General features: G+C 52.1%; 1 protein-coding gene across 1 annotated transcript in view; it reads left to right on the top strand.

Moving 5' to 3' along the window:
• Positions 1-15494, top strand: part of LOC146808862 (phospholipase A2 inhibitor and Ly6/PLAUR domain-containing protein-like) — an 88805-nt gene extending 73311 nt beyond the window's left edge. Inside the window, exon 5 of the mRNA XM_085614793.1 lies at positions 15367-15494. Coding sequence (XP_085470919.1) covers positions 15367-15494 — 128 coding nt within the window. The remainder of the gene's footprint in view (positions 1-15366) is intronic.
• Positions 15495-17334: the final 1840 nt, after the last annotated feature.

Here is a 17334-nt window from a genome sequence, read left to right on the forward strand (position 1 = left end):
GTGAATGGCTGTGTCCTCTCCACAGCCCTTGACATGGTTCCAGGGAATCAGTAGCAGCAGCTTGGTCGACAAATGCAAAGATGTGCAGGCAAGTAATCCCTCATGGGACCTGGCTGCCTTATATGTGGCCTTCTGCCCAGTCTCATGCACAGGAGTACAGAGTGATTGGTCACTCACATTTGCATCCTATGTTTCCACCAATCCCTTCAAACCTAGCAGTCTGTGGGTTCTCTATCGGTTTCATTCTCCTGCATGATGTCAGCCCCACAAACACATTGCAACAAAGTAGAAGAATTCCAACTGACTTCTGCTGTGCACCTTCCAGAACAAAATCGAAATTTGAACCTGGTCGCCATGACAACCAGCATGCATGTAGGCCTTAATACTTGTCCCCTATGTAATTAGGAGAATCACACACAGGTACGGTGCGTTTCCGGGCCCTAGGGCACCCCAAATGCATGGCAACGGCCCGTACATGCATGCCTACGTTCAAAATCAATATGGGTCTGCACGCGTATGCGTACACGTAGTGGTACGGACCGTACACACGCATGTACGCTCACTATCACTATGGGTCTGCACGCGTATGCGTACACGTAGTGGTACGGACCGTACAAATGCCTGTACGCTCACTATCACTATGGGTCTGTGTACCCGTAGTGATAGTGAGCGTACATGCGAGTGTACGGTCCGTACCACTACGTGTACGCATACGCGTGCAGAACCATAGTGATAGTGAGCGTAGATGCGAGTGTACGGTCCGTACCACTACGTGTACGCATACGCGTGCAGAACCATAGTGATAGTGAGCGTAGATGCGAGTGTACGGTCCGTACCACTACGTGTACGCATACGCGTGCAGAACCATAGTGATAGTGAGCGTACAGGCATTTGTACGGTCCGTACCACAACGAGTACGCATACGCGTGCAGACCCATAGTGAGAGGGCCGTACACTCGCATGTACGCTCACTATCACTATGGGTCTGCACGCGTATGCGTACACGTAGTGGTACGGACCGTACAAATGCCTGTACGCTCACTATCACTATGGGTCTGTGTACCCGTAGTGATAGTGAGCGTACATGCGAGTGTACGGTCCGTACCACTACGTGTACGCATACGCGTGCAGAACCATAGTGATAGTGAGCGTAGATGCGAGTGTACGGTCCGTACCACTACGTGTACGCATACGCGTGCAGAACCATAGTGATAGTGAGCGTACAGGCATTTGTACGGTCCGTACCACAACGAGTACGCATACGCGTGCAGAACCATAGTGATAGTGAGCGTACAGGCATTTGTACGGTCCGTACCACAACGAGTACGCATACGCGTGCAGACCCATAGTGAGAGGGCCGTACACTCGCATGTACGCTCACTATCACTATGGGTCTGCACGCGTATGCGTACACGTAGTGGTACGGACCGTACAAATGCCTGTACGCTCACTATCACTATGGGTCTGTGTACCCGTAGTGATAGTGAGCGTACATGCGAGTGTACGGTCCGTACCACTACGTGTACGCATACGCGTGCAGAACCATAGTGATAGTGAGCGTAGATGCGAGTGTACGGTCCGTACCACTACGTGTACGCATACGCGTGCAGACCCATAGTGATAGTGAGCGTACATGCGAGTGTACGGCCCTCTCACTATGGGTCTGCACGCGTATGCGTACTCGTTGTGGTACGGACCGTACAAATGCCTGTACGCTCGCCATCACGATGGGTACACATACGGCAGCACTCCCACAGTGATTGGGGAACATACACAGGCCCTCTTAGCAGCAGTACGCCGGTTTGTACACATCACTGTGGTGATAGTCGACACACAGGTAGGAATAGGGCGGACATACTTGTCCATGGATGGACATACTTGTCCAGGAATGGACATCAAGGCATCGTCTGTGCATTACTACATGTGGGGCACAGGTGTGACAGGCTGTGATGTGGAACATGCCTCCTGAGTGGAGGAGGCACCAGATGTATGATGAGATGTGTACAGGTGTACTGTGTGAGGGTGCAATGTGTGCCAGGCATGCCCTTGACTCCTTTGACATGTGTGCATGTCGTACTGCGCACTTGGGGTGAGCGTCACTGGCATGGCACGGACACCAACACACGGAAGTGTCCCATGATGCCCGGTACAGGGGTCATGACACCTGACTTGTCACTACCCACAGTGCACAATGTGACTATGTCATTTATGTGTCCGGGATTTACATCAGGTTGATGTTGTAGCACCCTCAAAAGCTGCAGCCGTTGCAGCAACCAACATGTGTCTGTGTGTAGATTGTCATTGCACACTGTTCCGCACACCATGCCACATGTGGTATCTGATGTGAGGTGCACATGTATGCATGGGACACGGAGTAGCGTGACAAGGCCATGTCAGCATCCTCACAAGGAATGTGTGGTGAGTCATGACATGTGCACCTTCATGGCAAGGTGTGTGGGCAGGCCTAGTGTAATGTCATGTGACCTGTGGCTCCGGTGTTCCGCTACCAGTCTCTACAATCGGCATCCTACTTCTGCTGATGTGTGGGTGTATGTCACTTCTGTCTTGCGTCGGGCTGTTCACTTGCACTGGGACACAGCTATTCCCATGGCGTGGCATGGGGAGGTTCTCAATCACCGTGTGTAGCTGGGTCTTGGAAGGAGTGTCACCTTGCATCCATACGTGTCCTGGGCATGTAGCACATGCCTGACTCCCTATGTGGCATGTGTGTATTGGCAGATTTACATGTGCTCAGTAGACATGAGTTGTTCTCGTAGTGCACTCACTCTTCCTTGTCACTTCCAAATTACTGCAGAGCGCCTCCTGTTGCCCGAAGAATTCCAGACTTGGCCACCATGCAGGAGAATGACAGGATCCGGCTCTACCGCTTCACCCAACCGTTGATTCTGGAGCTGACGGCGAGACTGGCACCACACCTGCAACCGCAGCACAGGTATCCTACGGCACTGACACCCCAGCTGAAGGTAATGGCTGCCCTACATTTCCTTGCCACGGGTACCTTCCAATATACCATAGCTCATGTTGGTGGCATGTCCCAGAGCATGTTCAGCGGTGTGCTGCATGATTTCTTGGAGGCCATGTTGATTCACCTGGATGACTTCATCAAGTTCCCAACCCCTGAACAGATGACTGAGGTCAAACGTGGTTTCTATGCCCTGGGAGGGATGCCCCATGTCATTGGGTCCATAGATGGGACACATGTAGGTTTGGTACCACCACACGCACGGGAGGTGGCGTACCGCAATCGGAAGCACTACCACTCCATCAATGCCCTTGTGGTGTGTCTGTCCAACATGGTGATTTCACATGTCTGTGCTCGTTTTCCAGGATCAGCACACGATGCCTACATCATGAGGCGTAGCGGGATGCCTGATATGATGATGCAGCTGCGCAACGAACGTGCATGTGTTGTTGGTGGGTACAGTCTGTCTGTCCTGTATTCTGTTTGGCCGAGCAGCACTACCGCTTCGCCTGTTCTAACGATATCCATGTGCTTTCCATTTAGGGGACGCTGGCTATCCCAACATGCCTTGGCTGCTGACACCTCTCCGCAACCCCATCACGCCGGCCCAGCTCCGCTACAACACCGCCCATGGCCGGACAAGGCGAGTGATAGAGAGGACGTTTGGCATGCTGAAGAGCCGATTCCGGCCGCAAGAGGACATCCGGACTCGGCTCATACGCGACTTCTTTGCTTAGTGGTGAGTACCAGGGTCTGAGTGTGCACGCATTGGTCCCCGTGTGGCATGCGTTGTGATGTGTGTCTCCACCTGCATGTATGGCACGTGGGTCAGAGGTGTGTGTGGGTGTGTCACTGGAGTGATGGTGGCAGTGATGGTAGTATTTCCCCAGACATAATTGTGACCTAGCATGTTGTCATACATACATGTGTCGAGTACATGCACATGCAAGTGGCTGTGCTTCTTGTGGCTGACTTCTTGTGTGTCTCTCTTCCCCAGGTACCTGCGCATGCCGTTTGCTGGTTGCATTGTTGTGGCACTGCTATTCCTCATGGACATGGCATCGTGGGCTGACTCAGCGTTACAGGCACGGACACGTTTGGAAGTCTCCATGGGGTAAGGGATGCATCTGGGGTGTATTGGGTGTGGCAGTTGTTCACGATGTGTGCACACTGCCCCGGTCGGGGTTTGGGTCCTCTGCAGACATGTGGCATCCCCATGGGACACGACATGCAGCTGGGTACACCTGAATAGATGGGCTGCCTGGTTGTCAGTCATCAGTGATGGGATGGTGGATTGTGATGAAGGCATCAATGTGTGTGACACTGCCCTCGGACACATACGGTTAACATTGTCTTGACATTGCGTGGGACTTCCACATCAGCGGATGTATGGTGTATGGCAGGCTCTCCGTGAGCAGCTGTGGGTATTTAGCTATTATCCGACACTTGTGTGCCAGTTCCATGGCTATCACGCATTTGTGCTGCAGAAGGGGGGTGCCAGTGTTGGAGCCACATGTTACTCCACATGATGTGTTCATGTGTACTTCAAGTTGCCTCTGCAATCCCAAACACATGACTATTAAAGGTGTCCCTATGCCTCCAAGGTGCCTCTTCTCAGTCAATGCTGGTGTGTTGGCACGGTGCATCCTGCATGTCTGGCATGGTATTCCCTGATTGTGGCTATGTGTCAATGTGTCGAGTGGCAAGATGCAAGCTGTGTGTGTGTGCTGAGACTGTGTAATGGGCATGATGTCCATGACTGTGTGGGTATTGTGACATGTGCCATCCCCATGCATCCAACGTTGTCCATGACCCCATTCTCTGCATCCACCTGACTCAAGCTTGCAGGACATGGTTCTGCCACCTGTCTACACGTACCTGGGTGCCCCCCAGGACACGGGCCAGGATCCCTGACCTCTGCGCATGACTGTTGCTGTACTCAATGTGTCTGTCAGCACGGTTGTTCGGCCACCCCCTCAGCTGGTTCTGACCATCACGGGTGTGTATGGTGCTCCATGTCTGTCTTGCCTAGAAAACTGTGACCCATGTGTCCTGTGCCAGACTCAGGCCCCAGGGTGTGGATGGTTGAAGTGAACAGATGACTCAGGCATGTTTAGACTGTACAAGACACATGTTAGGTAATAATGCTACCAGCAGGCATCTACTCTTAATAGTGTGATTTATTATTGGGGGGGGGGGGCCAAGTGAGGGGCTTTCCGGGATTAGGGAATCCAAAGTTCAGTAGGGGAGTTGGTGTCCTTGCCATTGGAAATCCTCAGAGTCCATGCCACAGTCTTTGTCAACATTGGTCAGCCAGTGACCAGCAGGGCCATGTGGCAGAGAATGTCTCTTGATGCTGTGATGCTGTTGCTCCAGTGGGCCAGGTGCCAGGCCAGGTGTCCTGGGAGATGGTGATGTAGCAGCCACCCTCACGGTCCTTTCCGTGGACGACCCGGCTTCCTGCGGGGAACCTCAGCAGCAGGCCGTGACGACGTCTGGGATGCTCCGTCGGATGTTTCCTCCTCCTCCTCATGATCCCTCCCTGTGGGTGGTGATGTTCTCCGCCTTCTGGCACAGGGAGGGTCGGCCATGGTGTCGGCCATCCGACGGAGTTCAGCGTGAATCCCCTGGGACGCCGTCACTTGCTCAGCCTGTCTGTCCTCCATCCTCCGTTGGTGTAGCTGTAGACAGGCTATTAGCTCCGCATGTTGCTGGGCCTGCTGGACCTTGATCCCCTCGAGGACGGACACAACCTGGGCCATGCCCGTGGTGTCCTGCCGGTATGAGTCCAGGATGTTACGGACATGGGAAAATACCGGATCCCCAGCCAACTGGTCAGGCTCGCGCCTCCGCCGCTCTCCACTCCCACCACCCCTGCCCACTTGCGTCTGGCCTGCACTTGTGGGCACATGGGGTCTCCGGGACCCCTGAGGGGTGGCATTGGCGTTGTCGCCTGCCTCCTCCTGGGTGCCCGGGACACCGTGTCCCTCCTGGCGAGCCTGGCTGCATTGTGGTGTTGGGGCAGGGATCCTGGGTGTCTCCTGGGATGTGGCAGGAGTGGGGGTGGTGGTTGGCACGGTTGTACCTGACGCAGGTGCTGCAGGTGGTTGGACACCAGAGGGGCCAGGTCGGTCGGGGTCGTCCGCAGAGTGGTGAGAGTGGTCGCTGCCGGTGGGATCGGTCTCCTGCAGATCCGGGTCCTGTGAGTGTTCCCCCCCAGTGTTGGGGGGTGCAGCACGACGTTGACCTGTGTGTGAGAGAGACAATGTTACTTTTGATCCATGCAACATCCATGTTTCATCCGTTACAAAGTTGGCACATTTCCTCTTGGAATTAGGATCTGTCTTGCATTCCACTCACAGTGCACTTGTGCATGTGTGTGTCCCTTGGGCACCAATTTGGCCCCTTTAACTATGTGTGGCACAGTCTTACTTGCTGCGTCAAGTGTGACTGCAGTCAGCAGTGGAGTGTGCATGTGTGCCGAGCTATGCGTTTGCGCCTTCCTTGTAGCACTGTACATGTGCACATGGAGTGGATCCACACACTCATATGATGCAGGTGGCTGTCCTTGTGCTCGTGTACAGGTTGTAACATGGCCCTGCGTTTTGCCATGATGAAGAGGGGGGGTTCTGGCACTGGGCACCCTTGTCTACATGCACGCAGTCCACCTGCTGACGAGCAGACATTCCCACACACCAAAGGACTGATTTGCTCTCCCTGTGTCTCCCTCCTTCTCTGTCCCCCTCTCCCTCCCTCTCTGTCCCCCTCTCCCTCCCTCTGTGTCCCCCTCTCCCTCCCTCTGTGTGTCAGCCTCCTCCCTCTGTCCATCTTCCTGTGTCTCCCTCCCTCTCTGTCCCCCTCTCCCTCCCTCTCTGTCCCCCTCTCCCTCCCTCTGTGTGTCAGCCTCCTCCCTCTGTCCATCTTCCTGTGTCTCCCTCCCTCTGTGTCCCCCTCTCCCTCCCTCTGTGTGTCAGCCTCCTCCCTCTGTCCATCTTCCTGTGTCTCCCTCCCTCTCTGTCCCCCTCTCCCTCCCTCTGTGTGTCAGCCTCCTCCCTCTGTCCATCTTCCTGTGTCTCCCTCCCTCTCTGTCCCCCTCTCCCTCCCTCTCTGTCCCCCTCTCCCTCCCTCTGTGTGTCAGCCTCCTCCCTCTGTCCATCTTCCTGTGTCTCCCTCCCTCTGTGTCCCCCTCTCCCTCCCTCTGTGTGTCAGCCTCCTCCCTCTGTCCATCTTCCTGTGTCTCCCTCCCTCTCTGTCCCCCTCTCCCTCCCTCTGTGTCCCCCTCTCCCTCCCTCTGTGTGTCAGCCTCCTCCCTCTGTCCATCTTCCTGTGTCTCCCTCCCTCTGTGTCCCCCTCTCCCTCCCTCTGTGTGTCAGCCTCCTCCCTCTGTCCATCTTCCTGTGTCTCCCTCCCTCTCTGTCCCCCTCTCCCTCCCTCTCTGTCCCCCTCTCCCTCCCTCTGTGTGTCAGCCTCCTCCCTCTGTCCATCTTCCTGTGTCTCCCTCCCTCTCAGTCCCCCTCTCCCTCCCTCTGTGTCCCCCTCTCCCTTTCTCCGTGTGTCACCCTCTGTCACCTTGGCCCAGCTTCCTGGGCACACACTGTTAGCAGATCTTTGAGTGGCCCTTGGCCTGTTGATGTGAGTTTGTTTCTGATCTCCAGGCACCCATTTTGTCTGCTGTGTGTCTGTGCGCTGCTGCTGTGGTGGTGTGTGCTGCCACTCTTTCACACTGTTGGCTGTTCATTAGCTGCTGGCATGTGCAAAACAGTGCCTTCACCCCCATGTGTTGATGCAAGGCATCCGCCATTTGCTGGCAAGTCATTCCTGTGTTGGGACACAGTGTTTGTCTGGCTGTGACCTAGGCCATATGGGCAGAGGGCATTGTTGTCTGCTTTGGAGTCGCACTATGTGATTCTTGGTGCCCACCCTCCCGCCATCCGGGTTACCGTGTTATGTGTTGTTGTCTTCTGTGGCCTGTGACTTGACATTGTCCAGCTGGGTGCATGGGGCATGGTGGCAGCAGTGGCATGTGCCTGCTCATGGAGTGTGGTTGAGTAATGCGATGGCTTGTGGTGTTTGCGTGCCTGTTATTAATTTTGGTTGTGGTTGCAGTTCCCCCCATGTGAGGTGCGTTGTTTGTGTACTCACCCGGGTCTCGGAGTCCTTCTACTCCTTCAACTGCCTCCACCGGCAGTATGGCCATCACCCTCTCCTCCCAGGGATGGTACTGTACGGGTCTGCGGGAGGGCCCTCCTCCGGTGGCGTTGGTCTGGTCGTGTTCCTCCTGTCTCTTGGCTCTGACCCTCCTCCGCAGATCGTACCACCTGTTCTGGCAATCCTGCTTGGTCCTCCTGGTGTCCGCAACAGCATTCACAGCATCGACGATGGTCTGCCACATGGCTGTTTTGGCTGCCTGGCTGGTGCTTCTGACCAATGTTCCAAAGATCTGTGGCTCGACTCTGAGGATTTGATCAACAAGGACCTCCAACTCTCGGTGACTGAACTTTGGATTCTTGGTAGTGGGCATGGTGAGGGGTGTGGGTGGGGATGGTGTGGGTGTGGGGGGTGTGTGGATGTTGGGGGGGGGTGTGGATGGTTGTGTGTGTGTGTGAATGTGATGAGAGGGTGTTTGTGAGGGTGGTCGTGTGAAGGTGTGCAAGTGTTAGATGTGGTGTCGCTTGTAGTCTGGTTCTGTGGTGTCTGGCAGCAGTGGGTCTGTTGCAAAGGCTCATGGTTTGTGTGTGTGGGCCCTTTTTATTGGTCCATGGGTGGGTGTGGCAGTGTTTGAATTTTGGGTGGGTGTGTTATAAGGAGTGGTGGTGTATTGGGCCTCTGTTTGTTTTTGACAGTTGCAGGTCAGTGATTGTGTTATTTTAGTGGTTGTTGGCCATGTTTAGTGGCTGTGTGCCTTTCGAATGGTGTATTGTTGAGTTGTTTTGTTTTGTCCTTGTTGTGTACGTGCGTTTTGAGCGTGTGTACGGTGTGTACATGGGCCATTTGGTTGTACGATTTGGTCCTTGTGTGTGGCTTTGTACGACTCGTACATGCGGTTGTGATGTTGGGGCATGGAGTGCGCTCCGTACTTAGGAGGTTGTGTTGGGGGTGCGCCAGGAACGTACTGGGGTGGGGGTACGACTGGAACGTACTGGGGTGTACATAGACGGTGGTACGACACGTACAGGGGTGGGGGGTGTACATTGACGGTGGTACGACACGTACAGGGGTGGGGGGGTGTACATTGACGGTGGTACGACACGTACTGGGGTGGGGGTACGACTGGAACGTACTGGGGTGTACATAGACGGTGGTACGACACGTACAGGGGTGGGGGGGTGTACATTGACGGTGGTACGACACGTACAGGGGTGGGGGGGTGTACATTGACGGTGGTACGACACGTACTGGGGTGGGGGGGTGTACATTGACGGTGGTACGACACGTACAGGGGTGGGGGGGTGTACATTGACGGTGGTACGACACGTACTGGGGTGGGGGTACGACTGGAACGTACTGGGGTGTACATAGACGGTGGTACGACACGTACAGGGGTGGGGGGGTGTACATTGACGGTGGTACGACACGTACTGGGGTGGGGGGGTGTACATTGACGGTGGTACGACACGTACAGGGGTGGGGGGGTGTACATTGACGGTGGTACGACACGTACTGGGGTGGGGGTACGACTGGAACGTACTGGGGTGTAGGTAGACGGGGCTGTGACACGTACTGGGGTGGGGGTGTGGCTCGAACGTACTGGGGTGTAGGTACACGGGGGGTACGACACGTACAGGGGTGGGGGGGTGTACATAGACGGTGGTACGACACGTACAGGGGTGGGGGGTGTACATTGACGGTGGTACGACACGTACAGGGGTGGGGGGGTGTACATTGACGGTGGTACGACACGTACTGGGGTGGGGGTACGACTGGAACGTACTGGGGTGTACATAGACGGTGGTACGACACGTACAGGGGTGGGGGGGTGTACATAGACGGTGGTACGACACGTACAGGGGTGGGGGGTGTACATTGACGGTGGTACGACACGTACAGGGGTGGGGGGGTGTACATTGACGGTGGTACGACACGTACTGGGGTGGGGGTACGACTGGAACGTACTGGGGTGTACATAGACGGTGGTACGACACGTACAGGGGTGGGGGGGTGTACATTGACGGTGGTACGACACGTACAGGGGTGGGGGGTGTACATTGACGGTGGTACGACACGTACAGGGGTGGGGGGGTGTACATTGACGGTGGTACGACACGTACTGGGGTGGGGGTACGACTGGAACGTACTGGGGTGTACATAGACGGTGGTACGACACGTACAGGGGTGGGGGGGTGTACATTGACGGTGGTACGACACGTACAGGGGTGGGGGGGTGTACATTGACGGTGGTACGACACGTACAGGGGTGGGGGGGTGTACATTGACGGTGGTACGACACGTACTGGGGTGGGGGTACGACTGGAACGTACTGGGGTGTACATAGACGGTGGTACGACACGTACAGGGGTGGGGGGGTGTACATAGATGGTGGTACGACACGTACAGGGGTGGGGGGGTGTACATTGACGGTGGTACGACACGTACTGGGGTGGGGGTACGACTGGAACGTAGTGGGGTGTACATAGACGGGTGGGGGTATACATATACGGGGGGTACGTGTCGGACGTACGGGGGCTGGGGGGAGTGTTGGGCGCGTATGCGGGCACATGTCTCCATGGTTGCTATTGGTGTTCGGTGCGGACGGTGTTTTTTCCATACGGTTGTAGGCTCGGACGCACGGGATGGATCGTGATTCCTCGGTCGGACTTGGATTTTTACGTTTGTAAGGTAAATCGTCCGAGGACGTGTCGGACACATTTTCCGACCCGAGGACGTGTGGGGAATGATTCCCGGTGCGGGTCGTATGGACTTTTTACCATGCGAATCGTGATTGCCAGTTCGTACGGCACTTGTACGATTCGTACGGTAAAAAGACCCGATACGAGTCGCACGGGGGAATTTTTTACCGGATCGTGATCGGCACCTTGGAGTCCACTTTGTCCTGGGTAAGAGAGAGATAAGAGGTCCTCCAGTCTTCCAGGTTCCTCTCTGTATGCAGACAGCAGATTCAGTCATCTTGTGATCTTCCTCAGGTCCAGGAGTGTTCTGAAGAGGCTGCTTGGAGATGCTAAATGTATGCCTGGCATGAGCTAGTGGGTACAAATGACCCTGGGGCATCTCTAACCAATGGGGTAAAGGTGCCTAGAACTATGCTTTTTAACCTTAAACATTTGCAAGATGGCAGCAAACTTAATTTGGGTTCTGAGGGATGGAATGTGTGTGGAGTGTACCATGGTAATTCTAATTTCCTCCCACATCTAACACCAAAAGCAATTTTAGACAGTCCATGTACCCTCATGAAACCAAAAGACAGAAGTCAAGTAGAACAAAGCAGGGCTCAACATCAGCCAGGCAGTGAATACACAAGAAGTATTTTCTCATCGGGCTCTAGCCCTTTTAAGTGCACCCCCGAGAGTGATTTAAAAAACCCCAGAAAACCTCTCAAGCAGGTCTTGACACTCCAGCAGGATTTGACACCGTGATGTCAACTAGAAGCCCAATGTGATTGGAACCGACCTGGCTGGGGGACAAAAGAAGGGTGAAGGCCTAGGAGTTAGCTATATCTGCTTGTGACAGGGTAGGCCTCTTTGAAGTTTATCAAGTTCCTGGATGCAGCCCACAAACCATCTTGTCAAAGGCACAACAACACACGTCCACACCCAAGGCCTTCTATCCCTGCCCTGAGAGCAAGCTCCCACCTAAGTAATGCTTATTACTGGCTGGCAAGCGTGGAAGAGCAAAATCTAGATTCCCTTCCATTGACTGTAGACAGGGAAAAAGGAACTTTTCTTTAAGTACATTTTCCTTAATAATTATACAAAAGTCGATTTCACCACGAAATAGTTTTTAGGTCTTGGCTAGGTAGCGCATGCGCTGTCTCGTCGAGAGATGCTGTATAAAGTATTGCTCCGCCCACTTTTCACCTATCATTTTGATTGGCCGCAATTCTAAATGCTGCATTTTGATTGGTTTTCGGGAATTGAATCCCACCTCCTGATGGCCATGTCGTCATTTTCCTCCTTCCGAGGCTATCGGCCCCTTTACTTCCAAAACAGTTTTGATCCCCTGTCTCTCCCCGTTCCCTCCCATAGTCAGTGACTTCTTGGATCATCACCACCCACACCACCCCCTACCGTCCATGCCTTCTTTCACGCTCGCAATTCTGTTGAAAATGCAATAGGTCTTGCGTAAATACGAGTCCTATTGCATTTTCAATGCTTGTTTTTAAAGTAGTTCCTATCGTCCGGCCGCACTGAGGAGGAGTAGGGAGCTGACACATGTAGAGTGTCTGTGCAAAAGCATGCGCGGTCAGACGTTGGCTCTCATTGGCCCAGCCGCTCTCCGGTAATCCCGCGCTCTCTCGCCCATTGGCCCGGTCTCCTTCTGCGCCGCTGCAGCACACGGGCCTCACACCTCCTTTGCACCACCTGCCCGCCGTGGCCGCCGCAGGGCCGGGCCATGACCGTGGAGCAGAATGTGCTGCAGCAGACATTGCAGAAGGTGAGTCCCGCCTGCACCAGAGATCAAGCAGCTGGCACGATCCCTTGTCTGTGCCCTGCCCCGAAGCCATTATCCCTAAAGCAGTATGTCATATTATGTTAAAAAAAATACACTTCTGGAGCGCTCGAATGCCCGGGCCCCCGGGGGAGTCTTCGCGCTGGAGTAAAATGTTTTTTTTTAATTATGAATAAAACAACTACTTGCGACGCCAGAACTGATTGGATGCTTTGCTCTGTAGATATCCTTTACCGGAAGAAATAGCTGAACACACGGACTCCTCCTAAATAGTTTTTAACAGTGGTTTTTTTAAATTAATTAATTTTATTACGATTATTAAACGCTGCTTGTCGCCATCGTGCAAACTGAACGACCAGTTTAAGCTATATTTGGCACTGACATCTAACCAGACAAAAATATCCATCTGGCATTAAAGAGGGGCAGCGCTTTCCATCTTAAACCTCGCGTGTTTTTACGAGAATTGAAAGAGCCTGCCATGGATTTCCAATGTGGAGAGGTCGCATTCACTTCCCTTTAAAAGTTGGTTTTGAGTTCAGGGCGGGCCGGCAGGGCCCTGTGGTTCCCGGCGCATCGCATCTGCACTACAAGCGGTTCCCAAGTGTTAGGGGAATACACGCAAATCAATGACCATACTGAGATGGGCATCACTGGCTGGCATCTGGCAGGCATCTAACGCGATATTACAAGGACGTCTGTTCGAACCCTCTGATATTGATGATGTCACCCTCTTTTCCTCTAACTCTTACCACTCTTAGGGACATATCAACAAGGGCTTTATCTCTGCTTTTTTGGCTTTAAAACCCCAAAAAACAGAGATAAAACTAGCGCCCTATCAACAACAGGGTGCTAACATGCAAATTCGCATGTTAGCACCCTTTTACTCTTCGCTTCCCCTTGCATCTCTAATGAGATGCAAAGGGGGCGTTCCAGAGTAAAATAATAGGAGAAATGTCGCTAAGCGATATTTCTATTATCAAGAATATCGCTAACCCTGTTAGAGACAAAAAAAGCAGCGCTAACCACGGTTAACGCTGCCTTTTTACGTCTGGTATTTTTCTGACTTAGCCATGATATCCTATGGAAGGAGGGTATCATGGCTAAGTTTATCTGTCCCTATCAACAAGGTAACGTGAGATTATCGCTGGGTTTCCAGCGATAATCTCACGTTAGCCACTTAGCGTGAGGATTTTTATCGCTATTGAGATAAGTGTTGCTAATAGCACGCTATCTCAGCGATAAAAATCAACGCTAGCCGGCGATAATTATCCTCACGCTAAGAGCGCTTAGCGATAATTATCGCCGGTTGTTGTTGATATGCCCCTTAATTTGTTACGTAAAGCACACGTTTCAGTTATCTTTTGCCGAGCTCTCTGTTCGACCTAAAATGATCTCTTGGCTCAAAAAACGAGAAATCTGGTGGAAATAAGGGTGATTACTTGGTAAATGTTTGTTTCACAATGTTTAGTCTGTGCACACGTAAATAGTAAACAAGTTAAACACATGATAAAACAGACTTTTAAAAATAATTCTTGAATTTATTTCTTAGCTGCTTTCAACCTATATTAGATTTAGTATATCTGTAACAAAAAAAACCACACTATTTTCCAATGGAGCAGCCAAACATGATAGAGTGAAAATAGCTTTTAGGCCTTATTTTGCCGTAAGGGCGCGTGGCACATTCAACAGTTACATGTCCTACCTTAAATAAAATGCACCCTGTGTTATGGGCATTAAGGCCTACTTAGGAGTGACCTATTTATATATGAAAAGGACATGTTTGAGTTGTCAAAAGGTTTTATTGTTCGCGGCAGAATTTGCAGTTTAAACCTGCACAGCCAGGCTACAATGGAAGGCCAGGAGACGGGGTTGCTAGGTCTTGGCACAATTGCTGCTGCAGGACCACTGGTTGCATTGAACTCACAGGCCTGAGGTACACTCTGTACCATATGCTAGGGACTTATAGATAAGATAAATATGTGAATCCGGTATATACTAATGTCACCATGTGAAGAGGGGGAGCATAAGCAGTTTGCAACTAGTAGCAGGAGTAAATTGACTAGAGTTCTATGGTCAAGAAAAACAGCTCAGGCAAACATCTGGGAGTACAACATGCAGAAGATGGTAATTTCCAACACTTACTGCCCTTAATAATACATCTCCCTAATACAGAGAGTGTGACTGACTACAGGAGTGGACAAGGATACCAATAAATAGGATTACCAATGCTAAAGCCATGTGAGGAGGTGAACAACAGACACTTTGGTGACTTTAGTGATACACAACTCTCCCTCACATACATACATTGCCATAGAGAGAATCTGAGGTCCTGCATCATCAAGATACAACCCCCCTTCCCCCCAACAGGTCAGAGGCAGCTCTTCCCTCCCAGCTGGAGATGGTAAGCATATAACTCCCTGAAGGGAAGGATATGTCTCTGTAAGTGGCTGTGTGTTGGGTGTGGAGAAGGCGGTGCCACTGCCTATGGTTCTGTTGTTTCCTTCTCCCTGTTAGTTCTAGTGGTCATCTTGTCTGCATTACCCACTAATTGCTGTGGATCAGAATTCCAAAAGCTATCCCACCTTCCTGCAATGCCAGCCATCACTGCAGTAACATTTGGGAAACGAGGACCCGTGGAGTCTGTTTAAGGGTGTCTCATGTCCAACTCAGTGCTCAAACTCGGCACATGCTTCAGCGCCTCGTCTGGGGTAGTAAGTACTATATAATTGCAATATTTACTCTGTGTCTGTTCTCCACAGAGCCCCCTCCTACCGAGCCAGCTGCCTACCGTGGCTGCACCAGTGCAAAGTCCATGAGCGACTACCCGCAGGACGCTTCATACAGGCTGCAAAGCCTTGAGACCCTGGAAATCAGCAAAGGCGTTTAAAGACATTTTGGAAACAAGACTCTGAAGCAAGGATCCCTTTTGCACCGAATCCTGGCAAAGCTCACTGCACCCATCCATGTTTAAATCAGGAAACAGCTTCTCTACAGAATGATTATTAACAACATTTGACCCATGGGAACCAAATAGTTTATCTTCATCTTATCTTGTCTAACTGTCCCACAATCATTGTTTATCTGTTTATCCATCCCAAAATATAAAGTAAATGTATTCACTCTATATTTGTTTGTGAAACTTCTATTTATTTGCTGTATGTCTTATCATGAAAGGTTGGGTTATCTGCATTAATTATTTTGGTAGAGACTTTGTGTATGAAAAATCAACATTTCTGAAACTTTTGTAAGCCATTCAGTGGCAACAGTCATTTAGAAGATGGTCACGTTTAGAAGATGCCACAGGAAGAGTCCTAGAGGTATTCTTGAGGAAAAAATAAATAAATCTTCTTTAAAAGTCCCAATCTACATTTGATTGCTTCTAGTTGTCCTCATTAGCAGATAGAGTTACAGCAATACATAGAGGGCTTTATTATGATGAGGCCCGGAAAGGCTCCGACCGCATCTCCATTTAATTTCCTACTGCCGCATTCCAATGCTGGGGTTCGGAAATTAAACTGGCCGGTCATTACAGCTGGCTTCTGACCGGCTCAAGGAGACCGTTGGCCAGTCGGAGGCCTGCGTATAATCCCAAAGGGCTGCCTTTCCGCCCTTGGATTTACGATACTCGGTCTCCGGCAGGATTTCCATGTCGGGCTTTCTGACATGGAAAGCTTGTCGGAGAGCAAGTTGGTGGCCCCTTGCCTCTGGGGACTCCGGTTGGAGACCGAGGGGGCACCTATTGTGCCTTCCCTGTTCAACTGGGGTGGCATGGTGATCAAAACAATGATGAATTTAACCCAGATCTCTTGAATGGGGGAGAGTGTTTGATTTGCTCTGCATTCCATCCATTATTTGTGTGTCTTTTGCTTTCTCACCCTAATTGCGGTATTGCGCCTGGTATGCCCAGACATGTTTCCCAGGCTCACTGTGCCCCTGGATATCAGCAAGCCCGGGGGATGAGCAGTGATGCCCCAAAACCGGTCCCAGGATGCTTGTTTCTGATCCTAGGAGGACCTGGCTTGACAGTTCAGGCTGAACTGTTCCCATGAGGCACAGGGTCAAGACTGATTTGCATATGGCTTGGTCTAAACTGGGGTGGCATGGTGAGCAAATGAACAATGGATTTAACCCAGATCTCTTGGCTGGGGGTGATTGTTTGATTTGCTCTATAGTCTGTCCATCATCTGTGTGTCTTTTGCTTTCACGCACTAAGTGCGCCGGGAATGCCCAGATACGGGTCCCGGGCTCAATGTGCCACTGAACTCAAGCTAGCCTGGCTGATGAGGAGTGATGCACCAAAGCTGGTCCCAGGATGCTTGTTTCTGGTCCTGGGTGGACCTGGCTTGGCAGTTTGGCTTGGATTGTTCTCATGAGGCACAGGGTGAAGACTGATTTGCATATGGCTTGGTCTAAACTGGGGTGGCATGGTGAGCAAAAGAACAATGGATTTAACCCAGATCTCTTGACTGGGGCTGAAGTGCCTTTCACATGGTGCAGGGATGAACACAGACTCCCATGCCTTTATGGGAGGTTGTGTCATGGCCTGTTTATGGCCGTAACACTAGCTCCCATAGGAGAATGGGAGTATGCGGCCGAACAGTGTTCAGTCGCATCGTGATTAGGTGGCCAGGACCAAAAACCTAAGGCCGGTCAGTCCTGTTTCTGTGTTAGGCAAATGTAAGTCTGCCCTACATTGTAATCACCCCTAGGGTGTGCAAGGTGGATGA

Source organism: Triturus cristatus, chromosome 7 (genome assembly GCF_964204655.1).
Source record: "Triturus cristatus chromosome 7, aTriCri1.1, whole genome shotgun sequence".
Classification (NCBI taxonomy): domain Eukaryota; kingdom Metazoa; phylum Chordata; class Amphibia; order Caudata; family Salamandridae; genus Triturus; species Triturus cristatus.